Source organism: Canis lupus, chromosome 28 (genome assembly GCF_003254725.2).
Source record: "Canis lupus dingo isolate Sandy chromosome 28, ASM325472v2, whole genome shotgun sequence".
In the NCBI taxonomy this organism is placed as follows: Eukaryota; Metazoa; Chordata; class Mammalia; order Carnivora; family Canidae; genus Canis; species Canis lupus.
This window is the reverse complement of record NC_064270.1, coordinates 35,301,973-35,316,146: the sequence shown is the minus strand read 5'-3', so window position 1 is coordinate 35,316,146 and position 14,174 is coordinate 35,301,973. Positions and strand designations below refer to the sequence as shown.

At 44.6% G+C, this 14,174-nt stretch overlaps 1 protein-coding gene across 2 annotated transcripts in view; it reads right to left on the bottom strand.

The window, feature by feature from the left end:
• Positions 1 to 14,174, bottom strand: part of FANK1 (fibronectin type III and ankyrin repeat domains 1) — a 79,022-nt gene that overhangs the window by 20,214 nt on the left and 44,634 nt on the right. Inside the window, exon 2 of one of the 2 annotated variants that reach the window (XM_035707626.2) lies at positions 4,419 to 4,596. In XM_035707626.2, coding sequence (XP_035563519.1) covers positions 4,419 to 4,596 — 178 coding nt within the window. The remainder of the gene's footprint in view (positions 1 to 4,418; positions 4,597 to 14,174) is intronic. The other variant, XM_035707625.2, reaches the window with a different exon arrangement.

The window sequence follows — 14,174 nt, the reverse complement described above, 5'->3', positions numbered from 1 at the left end:
GGATCCTGAGAAAACACTTGATTTTTTTTTTCCACATTTAAACAGAACTACCAAGTTTGGGGGTGGTTTGTTACCCAGCAAGAGATAACTGATGCATCATGTACCAGCAAAGAAGAAACTGTAACAAAGACAATGAAGAAATGATACCAACGTCATTAAGAAAAACATCTAAATTAAGAAACCAAGAGGACAGAAGGGTTAAAAGTCTATATAAATACATAAATACACTTATTACCATAAAAGTGAAAGCTCTAAAACCAAGATAAATATTCAGAGAAATTGCGTGGTTTTTCAAAATCATTATCATCACCATCTAAAACATATCCGCCCCGGCACAAAGTGGCCTCAAGACTAAGTGGATCTCATCCTTTGTGTGGGCGTACATCCATATCCACAGATGGGGGAATCCTGGAAAACGAGCCTTGAATTTGTGGCATCTGAAAAGATCTGTAGGAGCTCAAATTGAATAGAATATCCAATTGAGTAGAATATGCAATGTCGGGTGTCAAAGACTTAACCTAGTTTCAGACCAAAAGGAAACCCAAAGTGCCCCCAATAAAATCCAGTGTTGCTCAACATCCTGAGTCACCCTGCGGCAAGCAGCACCTTCACAACCCCTGGAAAGAGGAATCACACTACTGTTTAGAAAAACCGAAGTCACCGGGCACAGTTAGGGAGGGATGGAGGCTCTCCCTTCAAGACAGAGGACCCCGAGGAGGGGACCGGACACACACGGGGCCCCTGGACACAGCCGCCCGCTGCTGCTCCCTCCACCACGGTCGCAGCCCAGCCATGGGGAGACAGAGGCCGTTCAGCAAACTCGTAGAGACGCACACCTCCCCACGGCCCAGGCGTGGTACCTGAATGAATAAAAACAATCTTAGGACTTTCCCACTGTAGAGGAGAGCATATGAAAGTGTGACGCGGACCTTTTTTTTTTTTTTTAATCATCAGTCAATAAGCAAATATTTGATGCAGCAGCTGAGCAAACGTGAAACATAGGAAACCCAATACCGAGACACCTAAGGACTCCGAGGCCAGACCTGCCCCCCTCTCTGTGTTCCCCCCACCCCCAGCTCCACTCCAGTCTCCTGCTGGGGACCCTGAAATTCACTTCTGGAGCCGTGACTCTCCCCTCGGCCGATCCTCTCCAGCTGCTCCTTGACATCTCCGCTCGGTGGCCAGCTGATGTCCCAACAGAGCTCCTGCTCCTGCCCTCGTCTTCCCGTCTTTGTTATTGGAGACGCTCACGCCCCATCCCCCGGTGCCACCTGCGGAAGACTGGATTATTGTCCCCAAATATTTGGTGCCTTCCCCCAAGGGTCCTGTTACCCCCGCCCTGTTGAATGCAGGCGTGGCTTTAGGACTTGCTTCGAGCAAGGAAGCAGAAGCAGGAATGAAAGGTGTCATTCTGGATGATGGAAGCTTCGAGAAACAGTTAGCCTGCCCTCAGCACGGTGACTGGCAAGCTCCAGGTGGAGGCTGCTCCATCAGCCCGGGCGGATGTGGAAGGAAGACAACAGGAAATGGAGCCACGGCCGACACAAAGGGTATGTCGTGTGGGAAATACACTGTCGTCCTAAAGCACAGAGCTTCTGAGGTTGAGGTTGGAGCAGCCTCGCTCGCCTGTCGCGGGGGACGAGGCCAGTTCTAGAGCTACCCCCTTGTCACTCCTCTTCCTCTCTCATCTCATATCTGAGCCACCAGCAAAGTCTTCAAGTCTGTCTTTAAACCCACCCTAAAAGAAATAAATAAATAAAAATAAACCCAGCCTAGATTTAACTGTGGCTCACGCTGTTCCATCATCTTCCGTCTCCCTCACTGCTAAGACACTCACTGCCCTGCCTCCCCAGGGCCTGTTCTCACCTCAGCAGCCAGAGCCATCGTCAGAAAGCATGTCAGCCAGGCCTGGCCCTCCCGCCTCTTGGGGTAAAAGCCACAGCTGTGTCCCTGGCCGGCCCACTGACCCCAGCGACAGCCTCCCGTTGCCTCGCTGGCCTCAGCTGGCGTTGGTCCCCTCATTCGCTCACTCCTCCGTGTTCCTGAAACACACTGGGCCCGGGCCCCTCTCCAGGGGGCTTCACTTGCTGTTTCTTCTACCTGGAATGTTCTCTCCGAAAGGATGGGGCAGCGGGGAGCGGGGTGGACATTGGCCTGAACAGGAGAAAACAGCCCAACATACATGCAGGAGAAGTCAGGGCATCTCGAGGACAGGGGGTAGATCTCGCCGGACACTGGTGCTCAGAATAAGGGGCAACGGGGCAGCCAGGTGTGGGCAAGCCGTGAGGGCATCCTGGGCCGGTCTAGGAGTCTGACCTTCACGCTTCTAGAAAGGAGGCTCCCCGAAGAGAATGCGACAAAAGGACGGTTGGGAAGAAGGCTAACCCAGCAGGACGGGCCAGGAGCGCGGAAGGCAAGGGAAGCGGGACCGGCCCCTCCAGGCAGCAACACGCTCCCGGCTGCGGGTCCGGGATGCTGCCAGGGCCCGGCTTGCACGGAGGGAGGCCTCCGAAGGGAGAGCTCGCGAACGCTGGCGACCAACGGCTGTGAGGACAGCCCAAGTCACAGCCGACACCCCGAACCCCCGTGGGCAACGGGCAAGTCGAGCGCTTCCAAGCTCGGTGTCCTAAACCTAAGGCATCGCCAGTGCCGGGGCAGCGGCAGCAGGAGGCGAGGCAAGGAGGTGGCGATTCACACAGTCTGACTCTGCCACCTAGTGTCAAGCTCTTGCTGCCAATTCTCCAAGGGAAGGCAAGCGTTTCTGGGGCGCCCTTGGAGTTGGGGGTCAGCAGGCCAGGCCCTCCAGGGGGGCCCCCAGCTGGATGGCACTCAGGTGTCTGGGGAATGTGAGGCACCAGGATGTACACCCTAGGGTGGGGACCAGCGCTTGGGAGGGGGGTGGGGGGTGAGGGGGTGCCGACCACCTGGCCGCTGGCAGAGAAGGCGAGAGGAAGTGGAGGCGCATCCAGCACCGCCCCACCTGAAGTGCCCCAGTGCAGGTGCAGTGTGGGGAACCAGGGAAAGTGGGGGGGAAAAAAAGTCGTTCCCTTCTCCATATTAATACTTCTAATATCCTACTCATGCTTTCAGATTGCAGATGGAAACTACATAATAGAGAAGAACATGGCATGACATCATTAAAATAACATTTTCAAGTAGTCAGGCCAGGAATTATTTGCAGATGGTAACTACATTAGAGATAAATGTGTGGATTTTTTTGGTGCGTTTGTTGGGGGGGGGGGGTGTTTGTGTCTTAAAAAAAAATTGTTCATTAAATCTCAGGGATACCTTCATTCAGGGAACAGTGAAAGCCTCTGTTAATCCCAACATCATCACAATGTCACCTTGAGAAGGAACCACTCTGCGCCTTGACTGCATCAACCCCAGTATCCTGGCGGTGAGGCTGCCCCATAGCTTCCCATGATGTCACTACTGGGACACGTGGGCAAAAGGTACACGAGACCTCTACGATTTCTCACAACCAGATATGAATCTACGATTACCTCAAAGTCAATTTTAGTTCGCAACCATATTTGTATCGTGGTTTTGGCACCCCTAAAACTGTCATTTTGCAAGTGGTAAAGCACTTGCAAAATCAAAGGGAAGCAAGTAAGAATTGAAATGAAGACTAAGGAAAAAAAATGACTTCTTGATTACCCCCATTACATTCATTTATTCATTTGTGTGACGAGTGTTCAGAGGGCCCGCCGTGTGCCAGCACTGCCTAGGATGGGGGCACTGGGTGTTACACAAGCAGTTCTGCTTGTCGCGGAATTTAAATACTGGTGGGAAGACAAAATGAACATGCCAACAGGGCAAGTAATTCCAGCAGAAGCCGAATGTGAGGAGCACATGAAACCAAGTCGGGACAGAGAGGATACCTGGATAGGACGGCCGCTTCAGATGGCCTTCTGCGGAGGGAATATTCGACCCGAAGTTTGCATGGTGTGGAGGCACCAGCCATATGAAAACAAGAGGAAACACACTCAAGGTAAGATAACAAGAAAGTCCCCAGCCTGGGCACCAGCACAGACTGGGAACAGCTAACAAAGAACAGCAGTGTGACAGGAGGTCCAGAGGGCATCCCCCAGCCCACATCTCCGAACACAGCAGGTACCTGACGGTACCTCCTCCAATTTCAGAGTCTCTTGATTCTGTCTCTACATTTTAGAGCTTTAAAATATACATCAGAATACTGCAGAAGCCTAAGAAGCTCTCAAAAGGTATGAGGTTTAATTTCAAAGTTACTGCTAATGCAGATCTTCCAAAAATCCTAATTCATAAAAAGCATGCATGCAGATGACGCTGACTCGTTCTTTTCTTTCATTTCAAAAGGAGTCTTTTTAGAGACAATCGAAACCATTCCAGCTCATCAGGAAATCAAAGCAAAATGTTAAGCGATTCAACATTGCACCTACGTATAAATGATACCGTAAGTGTGCATTTTGGGGTCTTCTTCTTCGATCGAGAACCTGAACCACTGCTCCTGAGGTCCTTGCCGTTTCGCTCTCTTTTCCAGATCCCAGTACAATTCAATACTGTGATGAGTCACTTTGCCCACAACAGGTGGATGAGGCTTTGAGGATGGTGTGATTCCTAAAAAAGAACGACACAGAATTTCAGAACTCCATTTCCGTAAGGACATCAGCTGAGTGCATTAGAGCTGCTCAGAGATCAAACTGTTTTCCTACGCATCAGACACACGTGTGGGCACTCCTCCCTGCTGCTTGAAGAACATCTGAAAAGCTCAAGTGACAGGAAATTCGGCTGATATAGTGAGCTACCACATACTTCAATGAGTAGATCGTATCACAACCCATCAGTGCCATATTTCACTTATGGACCTTTCCAAAAACGATGGTTAACAGATCAGACTCATTAGGGCGTTCTTGAGCTAATGAAACTCCGTATGCTGCTGGAATCCTTCAGTGAACTGGCTGGTAAACAAAGCTGATGGACACATAGAGCTGGTCCAGCTATTTGTAACATAGGTGACAAAGGATTGATATCCCCTCTACATAAACAGCTCTTACAGACTAACCAAGGGGAAAACCCAAAGGCTAATAACCAACCAGGCAAATGATGAGCAGCGGACAAGACAAAAACAGCTAGCATAATGTCCAAACAGTCACTGATATTCCCAACTGGCCACAGAAATTGATAACAAAGGCATATAACTCTATATCCAACCAGACACTCAAGATGTCTTAACTATCAGAGGCGACGGTGTAGGGAGAGGATGCTCTCATGTGATGCTGGTGGGGAAACAGGAATTCTGTGCAGTCTTTTTAGGAAGCAATGTGGCAGCTTGTATTACAATTAAAAATACAGATAGCCCCCTCTCCAGTCATCCCAGAAATCAGAGCACCAGAGCACAGAGGGACACCTCCATGTCCACAGTAAGAGCTACAGCTTTCAGCAAAAAAGAGATGACCCATGAATAAGGGGAGGGTCAAATAAATGATGACATGTCCATAGCATGGGAGATTACAAATGAACTAGTTCCATACTGGATGCCTACTAGGATTTCTAAGTTCCTTGAGGGCTGGGTCCATGTCTTACTTTTTTCTTTTTTTTTTTTTTTTTTTTTTTTTTTGAGAGAGAGAGCGAGAGAGAGCAAGCAGGGGAGGGGAAGGGGCAGGGGCAGAGGCAGAAATAGAGAATCTTAAGCAGATTCCACACTCAGTGTGGAGCTCTAGCTCACGACCCCGAAGATCAGGACCCGAGGCAAAACCAAGAGTAGGACACTTAATCAACTGAGCCACCTGGGCACCCTGATGTCTTACATTTCTTTTTTAAAATTCTTCGTATCCCACAGGGCCTTTCAGGCCCCATACATATCAGTGGTTTGCCACACTTGTCATTCATAAGAAACTGTCTTGTGCTTTCCTTAAGCCCTGTCTCAGGTAGGGGACCCACACTCCCCCCAGACCTCGGGGCCTCCTGCAGTGTAGACGCCTTTGAGGAAGGCAGGGCTGCCCTTGATCTTGCCTGCTCCAGGCCAGGAGGACAACTACCAGTTTCCTTCACTTCCCACAGAGACACTAGAGGGCAGCCTGCAAGCTTATTTTTTTCAACTTTATTTTCCTAATATTTATTGAGAGCATGGCATGGTGGAATTGGATAAACCCGGGTTTAAATTTGTGAACCAGTCAAAGATATTCAAAGTGTTTTGTGATAACTCAGCAACACATGAAGTCGCTAGTTACGGCGTACTTCATACAATGAAATCTTACACAGCAACACAGGTACAATCTCAGTGAGTGAAAAACAAACGTTCAAGGATCTGCTACATCGTACTGCATATGTAAGTTTTTACAACACAACACTAGACATTGTGAGTACACAAATATGCAGTGAAAGTCAAATCTGTGAAGGGGAAGGAATGCACACCACCAGGATAGAGTTACCTCAAAGAAAGTTGGAGAAGGGATACAGAGAGGTCCTGGGGAGGGAGACTTGCCACTGTATTTGTAGGGTTTCAGTTCTTTAAGAATTTAAGACCTACTTGGCAAGATGCATTTTAAAACTATATGGTACGTGGAGCCGTAGGATTTTTAACAGCTTTGGTATATTTGAAATATTAAGACCCATAAAAATGATAAACATTACTCTTATGGGCCTGTTGGTTTCCTTAGAGAAACCTATTTCAATGTTCTACGTACTAACATCTGTGGGGAAAAGAACACGTGAGCATCGACCACATGCTAGACACTGACCTTTCGGCATTAGCATCTCATCTAACCCCAGCGACGCTGCCTGGAACACATTGGAGACTCACACTCTGATGTTATGATACCATTGCTGAGCAACCCTTTTTTGCTGGTCCTTCCAGAGCCTTCTAGAACCATCCAAAGACCAGGACTGATTGACTCTTATGGATAAACGTCCCCCCCACCCCATATAATTAGAAGCCAAGTAATACATCCATTTCAAAGACATCTGGCTTAGAATCCCACTCAAAATCAAGATAGGCAAGAACCTCTAAATGCCAGATTTTGAAGTGGGTAAGTCAAATGGCTCGCCACGGATTTATGTGAGGAATAAAGAGATCACATCCCCGGTTATGTAAGCTTTTCTCATGCTTTGCCCTTTACTAATCATTGATACAGTAAACAATAAGAGACCAGTGTCTGTGAGCTTAGCAGTGGCCACGGATGGTCAGACCTCTGTGAACTTGGCATCAGAGCCATGAGACGTGGCAACGTGCCCACATCTAGCTGTGCTCTCGGGATGGTCAGTGTCCCCCTGCTCTCCATTCACCCCTCTCCCTGATCTGCCACATCAGAAAAGGCATGGGGTTTGGACAGTTGTTTTGGGTTTTTTTGTTTTTTGTTTTTTGTTTTAAAGGAGTGACTCAAATTTCACCGCCCCATGGCCTCACCATGGTTTAGCACTCAAACTGTCTGGCGTCTGGCTATAGCTGAGACACCATTCTGCACTGCTTTAGTACCCAGAACCCCCAAAGGTTTGTGCACGGACCAGCGAGGACATATTCTAAGTCTTGTTTACTGAACAACAAAACTTCCCACGATGGAAATCTCCATCTGGGCAAGAACTGCTTTGGGCAGAAAGCTGTTGATGTCAAACAGGACTCACACGGTTAGGACATGAATGAGTGTTCTCATCAGGTAAGAGCTGAGGATTTTTCAGGTGGCCAAAAAAAATAAACAGTGGATGAGACCAAACTTGTTTTGGTCTTTGGCCAACCTACGGTCATTTGACGGGTGTGTTTGTATTTTCTTTGATAAAAATTCTGGTATTTTTATCATGGCCTGTCAATATGCATATTGTAGGATGTTGGCTTTAGGATCCTAAAATATATGTATCAAGGATCAACAGATTACTAGCCAAAGTGCAAACATCAGTATGCCAAGGGAACAGACCCCTGGGTCAGCACTGATCCTCCATGAGTGTGGACAGAAATGGTAAGCGATAGGCCTACTCAGGGCCAGGCACTGTCGTTAGATGCTTTACATGTATTCATCTGGTTAACCTTCACTACAACTATAAATGGAAATAATAAAAATCCTTCTACCATTACCAAATACCAGAGATGCAGAGATTAAGGAATTTTCCCAAGGTCAGACTGTAGTAAGAGGCAGAACTTGGCAATCTGACTCAGAAAGTCCCTATTGTTAGCCCTGTACCATATGGCCTCTTAGGAGCAGAGATATAAGGTAGACCCAGGTGAAAAATCTGTTTAGATCTAAAGATTTCTTCAAACCATTCATTTTATTTTTAATTCCAGTGTAATGAACATAGTGTTAGTTTGGGGTGTACAATATAATGGTCCAATCACTCCATGTATTACTCAGTGCTCATCAAGGTAAGTGTACTTACAATCCCCTTCACCTATTTCCACCATCTCCCCAGAACCCCCCTCCCCCCTGCCCAATGACCATCAGTGTGTCCTCTAGAATTAGGAGTCTGATGTTCGGTCAAACCACTCATTTTAAATAAGGTTTAGCTTGTGAACTGGACTAAACCCCCCAGGACATTTAAAGATGAGCATGAGAAGTTGACAAGAAAAAGGGAGACAATCACTGGTTGAAGTGCAGGGATGCTGCACGTGGGAGAGATGAGGGAGAGTAACCCCCTTCACGACACTGGGGCCAGGGAGGCTGCTCATCTTTGGGAAACTTGGCTCACAAAAAATAACATGATCCAAGAGGAGCACAGAACCCTAATGGGGCCAAGAAGGCAGAGAGGTTTGGCCGCCATTCACCTTGACACTGTGACCACAGGTAGGAAACCAGCCAGTTGCCTCTACATCCAGTGTGGAACGTGGAGAGGAAAAGATGGCAAAACCGGTCAAGCAAAGGGTATAGCATGTGGGTTAAACAGTTAGTGAGATGATCCCTAGAGAAGTCTGAGACAAATATTTATACCAGGCCAGGGAATACACAATAAACTGGAAAGAAATATGCTACATTGAGTTTACTATCAATGTATGCACAAATTCCGCTATTTTTAAATTTGTCACCTCCCCCCCTCCCCCCACACACACACACTTTACAGGGAAGCTAGAATTGCAAGGGGAGAGGTACATGTATCTAGGACTCCACCCCTGGCTCACCCCACTCCAGCTGGCTGTATGACAAGTAATGTATCTTTCTTAAGGTGACTAAAAATCAACATTTTGGAAAAACTCAGCAATTCCCCTTTTTGCTATTTAACCAGGATGTTTATGTCCATTTTTGCATTTATCTTGTATCATAAGAAACATTACTTGGGGAACTGTCTTTTAAAAGTTTTATAAAATGAATGCATAAACACCACAACACATTGAGAGACACATGTGAGATGCTTTTTTTATTATTTTCATTCCAGTCTAGTCGGTATATAGTATTCGAGGCTACTTTTTTATACAGAACGTTTATTTTCCTGATAAGTGAGTTTCAGATCTTTTAGAAGGTGCTTTTGCTGAAGTCTGATAACCAGTGTCACATTTAGACAATCACATCACCTCAGGTCATAATCTCTGGCTTAAAATTTAACTTCCCTAAAGAAACCAACAAAAAGAAAAGAAAAAAAAAAAAACCATACCTTCAATTTTGCATGGTTCCTTTAAACAGTTGGTAGGTTCTTTCCATTGTGACAAACTTTTCTTATCTTTAAAATTTTCCACCAGGAAACAGGTGGCCAGAGGTGGGGGGTGGGGGGAGTAAAGGCTGGAAACATATAAACTTCCAGCCATAAAATAAGTCATGAGAATCTAAGGGTGGCTATAGCAAACAATACTGTACTGCCTATTTGCAAGATGGTAAGAGTAGATCTTAAAAGTCCTCATCACAGGAAGAAAAGAAAAATGATTTGTAATTAGGTGGTAATTGGACTCATTGTGGAATCACAGAGCCACATACACAAATACCAAATCACTCTGTTGTACACCTAAAACTAATGTTATAGGTCAATGATACCTGAATACAATAAACGCCAAAAAAAAAAAAAAAGTTTTCCCAATTATGAAAAAGGAAAAAACTACAAGGCAGATGGCAAAAGGATGATTGAGGATTTATGCATGTGTTGTGTACCATAAATGCTCTTTGTAAGAAAGTTTATGCAAATCTGACAAAAATTTTATGCCCCTCTTGCCATTTGTTAAGTAATAAATAATGTGAACATGAAATATAGAGCCCTTCATACACTGTCATCATCCAGTCCGTATGGTTGCAAAAATGGTAAAAAAAAAAAAAAAAAAAAAAAAAAAAAATACAGCCCTCAAGCACACCAGAAATCCATTTCTAAAAAACTATCATTTACAAATTATAGGTTTAAACACAGAATACTGTAAAGTGTAAATAAACCAGTACATTATTAAGCCTTATTATCCTAATTTTTTTAAGTACAGGTTGTAATAATATAACACAACAGAAATGTGCCAGCCCTAGAAAAGGGGACTCACAAGATGAATTAGTAACAACAGCAGAGTGACCTAGTATCCTAATGATAGGCACGTGACAGTATCTTAAAAGCTACAGAGAGAACTCGTGACCATGATCTTTATTGAAATTAGTTGTGATTAGTGTCATGGAAAGCAGAAAATGATGGAGAAGTAGAGAGGAGCATAGTCATCATAAATATAATACCATAAAAGCAGAATGGCTGTCTCCCTGTCCTTCCAAAGACATCTGCAGATTTACGGAGGTCAAATTTCATTGACAAGGGACATTTGCAGCCTGGCCTCCAGTGGCAGATGGTTTGTAATGAAGAGGACAGCACACGGAGGGGACACTATATAAAGAACAGTCGTGGCTGTCACCTCGAAGCAATTCATCATGGCCTGACCATGGATTTATAGCAACCGTCAATCAAAAACTTACTCCAGATCAATATGACAAGGAGATCATAATCCTTCCTACACCCAAGATTTTAAAAGTATCATAAAAAAATGTTTGTCATGAATATATATACCAAAGAAGGATTTTTCAATCAAGTATCATAAGAGCCACATATTGAGGACAGTTTTTCCTTTAAGTTAAAAAATGAAATGTGACAGTCAAAATGGGCTTAGCTCCCCAAACAGTCCTATTGCTCTCATTAAATGGAATCCTATAAAACTCTAATAGATGAAAGGACCAAGGAGAGAAGTAGATAAACTTGAGAAATTATAACCATCAGTAAATACAATTAAGCAAATATCCAAAGTTACTATTAATCCAAAAAGGGAGTGCTTAAAGGGCAGAATCAGACCTATAAATACAATGAACTGGTAGTTGCCAGAGGGGAGGAGGCTGGGGGGCCGGGCAAACGGGTGAAGGGGAGCATGAGATCCAGGCTTCCGGATATGGAACGAATGTCATGGGACAAAAGGCACATCGCAGGGAACATAGGCCACGATACGGCAACAGCATTTACGGTGACAGATGGGAGCCACACTCGTGGGGAGCGCAGCGCAATGTATAAACTTGTCCAATCCCTATGCTTTAGTCCTGAAGCTCATGTGCATGAGCATCTTCTATACTTCAGGAAAAAAAGAAGTGGGACGGGGCGAGGGGGTATTAAAATAACTGAGGTACCTTTTGATTTATAAAATTTGATGAAAAAAAAAAACCATGAAGTGCTAAAGACTGTGATAAAACTGGCTTACCTACAGATTGGGGGAAGTCCTGTAAACAATTCTTGACTAAAACAATTTGGCCAAAAAAAAAAAAAAAAAAACAATTTGGCCATACTCGGCAAGGATTATGCAATATCCAACATCCCACCTGGTGACTCTTCTAGAAACAGGTCCAAGGAAAAGACTTCAAAACCAAAAAATGAATATAAAACCTAAATGTCTTTGTATTGTATATACTCTTACTTCATATTGTAAAACATACAAATAAACTCAAACATAAAAAAAATAGAATAGAGGACACCTGGGTGGCTCAGTGGTTGAGCGTCTGCCTTCAGCTCAGGGCGTGATTCCGGGTCTAAGGATCGAGTCCCGCATCAGGCTCCCTGTGAGGAGTCTGCGTCTCCCTCTGCCTGTGTCTCTGCCTCCTCTCTCTGTGTGTCTCTCATGAGTAAATAAATAAAATCTTTTTTAAAATTTAAAAAAATTAAAAGAAGTAGAATAGCATAGTATCCTCACATCTGGCACCCATGCTTCATCAACCGGCTGGATCATGGCCAATCTGATGTCATCTATCCTTCCACCTACCTCCATCTCTCCCCCAAACCTGGATTACTTAATAGCTAAATTTTAATGAGCCTTCACTTTGTATCAGACTGTGTTGTAAGCAATTTGTATATCACATCTCCTATATTGCATCTCCTATACCAATGATATTCTACATCATTTAGTCTTTCTAACAATTCCAGGAAATCTAAGAATTTCCTCCATTTTACAAATGGACTAAAGGTTGAGGTCACAGAACTTGCCAGGGAGGGCATCCAGTAAGCAGCAGAGCAAGGCTGTGAACCCAGGCAACATGACAGCAGAGCCATGCCCTTAACCTCTCTGTGCACCATTTACTACCTCCCTACATTGAACCATACACGCACACATACATAAACGATAACAGAAAAACCAAAAGAATCACCTCAGCATCACTGATAGCAATAAAAACTGCAAAGAATCTAAATGTTCAAAAATATGGAATTTGTTTTATACACTTTGGTACATCATTTATACGCAAGAATATTTAGCCACTAAAAAGCCACATGGGAAAAAATATACTAATGTCAATATGCCTGATATGCTAAGGGAAGAATACAAATTTGTACACACACTAATGGTATAGAATATACAGATGCATATACAGAAAAACAGAAAAATGAAAGACAATTAGAGCAGAATTATGGCTGATTCAGGGTATGTTCTATTGTCATTACGGTATGGAATACAGAAGAAAAACCAAAATGTTACTGCACATTTTCACGTATTCTTAACGAAAACAAAATTCAGTTAAGGTCAACTATCAGCCTAGATTCCTTCTCCAAGCCTGTACATACATGAAGAAACAAGCCTGATAAAATAAGCCAATAAGTCAACGTGGATGCTTCACAGCCTGAGACATTTCAATTACACTCTGGCTCGATTTATTGACCATTTTAGTAGCAGATATTCAGCATCACACCTACTTCCAAGGAGTAAGTTTACTTTAGATCCATTCATTCAGCATATTGGTGGGACACCTACTATGTCTTGATGGCCCAAGCGTGAGCAAGATGGAGAGGGAGAGGGCGCTAAGAGGCCTGACACCAAAGGAACACAAACCAGAGGCAGGCCACGGCAGAAGGAAAGGCAGCAGGTGTATCTCAGGTTGGAGGCATGGGGCTTCAAGGGGTGGGGAGATGCTCTCAAGTGAGGTGTGAAGGGTCAGAGGGATAAGTCTAGCAGGGCCTGTGGGCGGAGAGGACATCATCTATTAAAAAAACATTAACTTTCCTTGGGGTGCCTGGGGGGCAGACTCAGTTAAGCATCCTACTCTTGGTTTCCACTCAGGTCATGATCTCAGGGCTGTGGGATCTTGCTGTATGTTGGGCTCCGTGCTCAGCGGGGAGTCTGCCTCTGACTCTCTCTCCCTCTCCCTCTGCCCCTCCCTCTGACTCTTTCTCTCAAAATAAAATAAATCTCTAAAAAATTTTAATGAAAATTTTAATTTGCTTAGAAAATGTCCTTATATTTTTACTGCCAAGCATCCTTATCTTCTAAGAGAAAATAATATAAAATGCAAGCTTCTTACAGCCACTTCTCTCTACTTTGCTAGAAAGCTTTTAGAGGAAAACAGAAACCAAATAAAGCAAAACTCAGCTAACAAACAAAAGACAAAACCTCCTAGAGTAAGAATTAGGAACCATAGCTTCTTGTCTTGGCTCCACCGCACATTTTCCTCCTCAGAAAAAAGAAGGTAAATAAGGAGGACTACCTGGCCTGCCTGCCTCCCTCCCTCCCCACACTCCCCACCCTCCCTCTTAGATTTCCTGCAAAGAAAAAAGAGCAAAATATTGAAAAGTGATTTGAAGTGTATAAGGGGCTTCAACATATGATAGAGGTAATGCTTCTGAAAAGGTGTACTTTCTACTTTTTGCTACATGCAAACTCTGCTTGGAATTCCACATGGGTACCAGGCAGGACACAAAAATCCGAGAGGTGTTTCCAAACTATTTCTTTTACCTAGTTCTTATGACTGCAGTTTACCACAGTTTGCTCTGAGCAAGTCACTGCACCAGACACTCGAGCT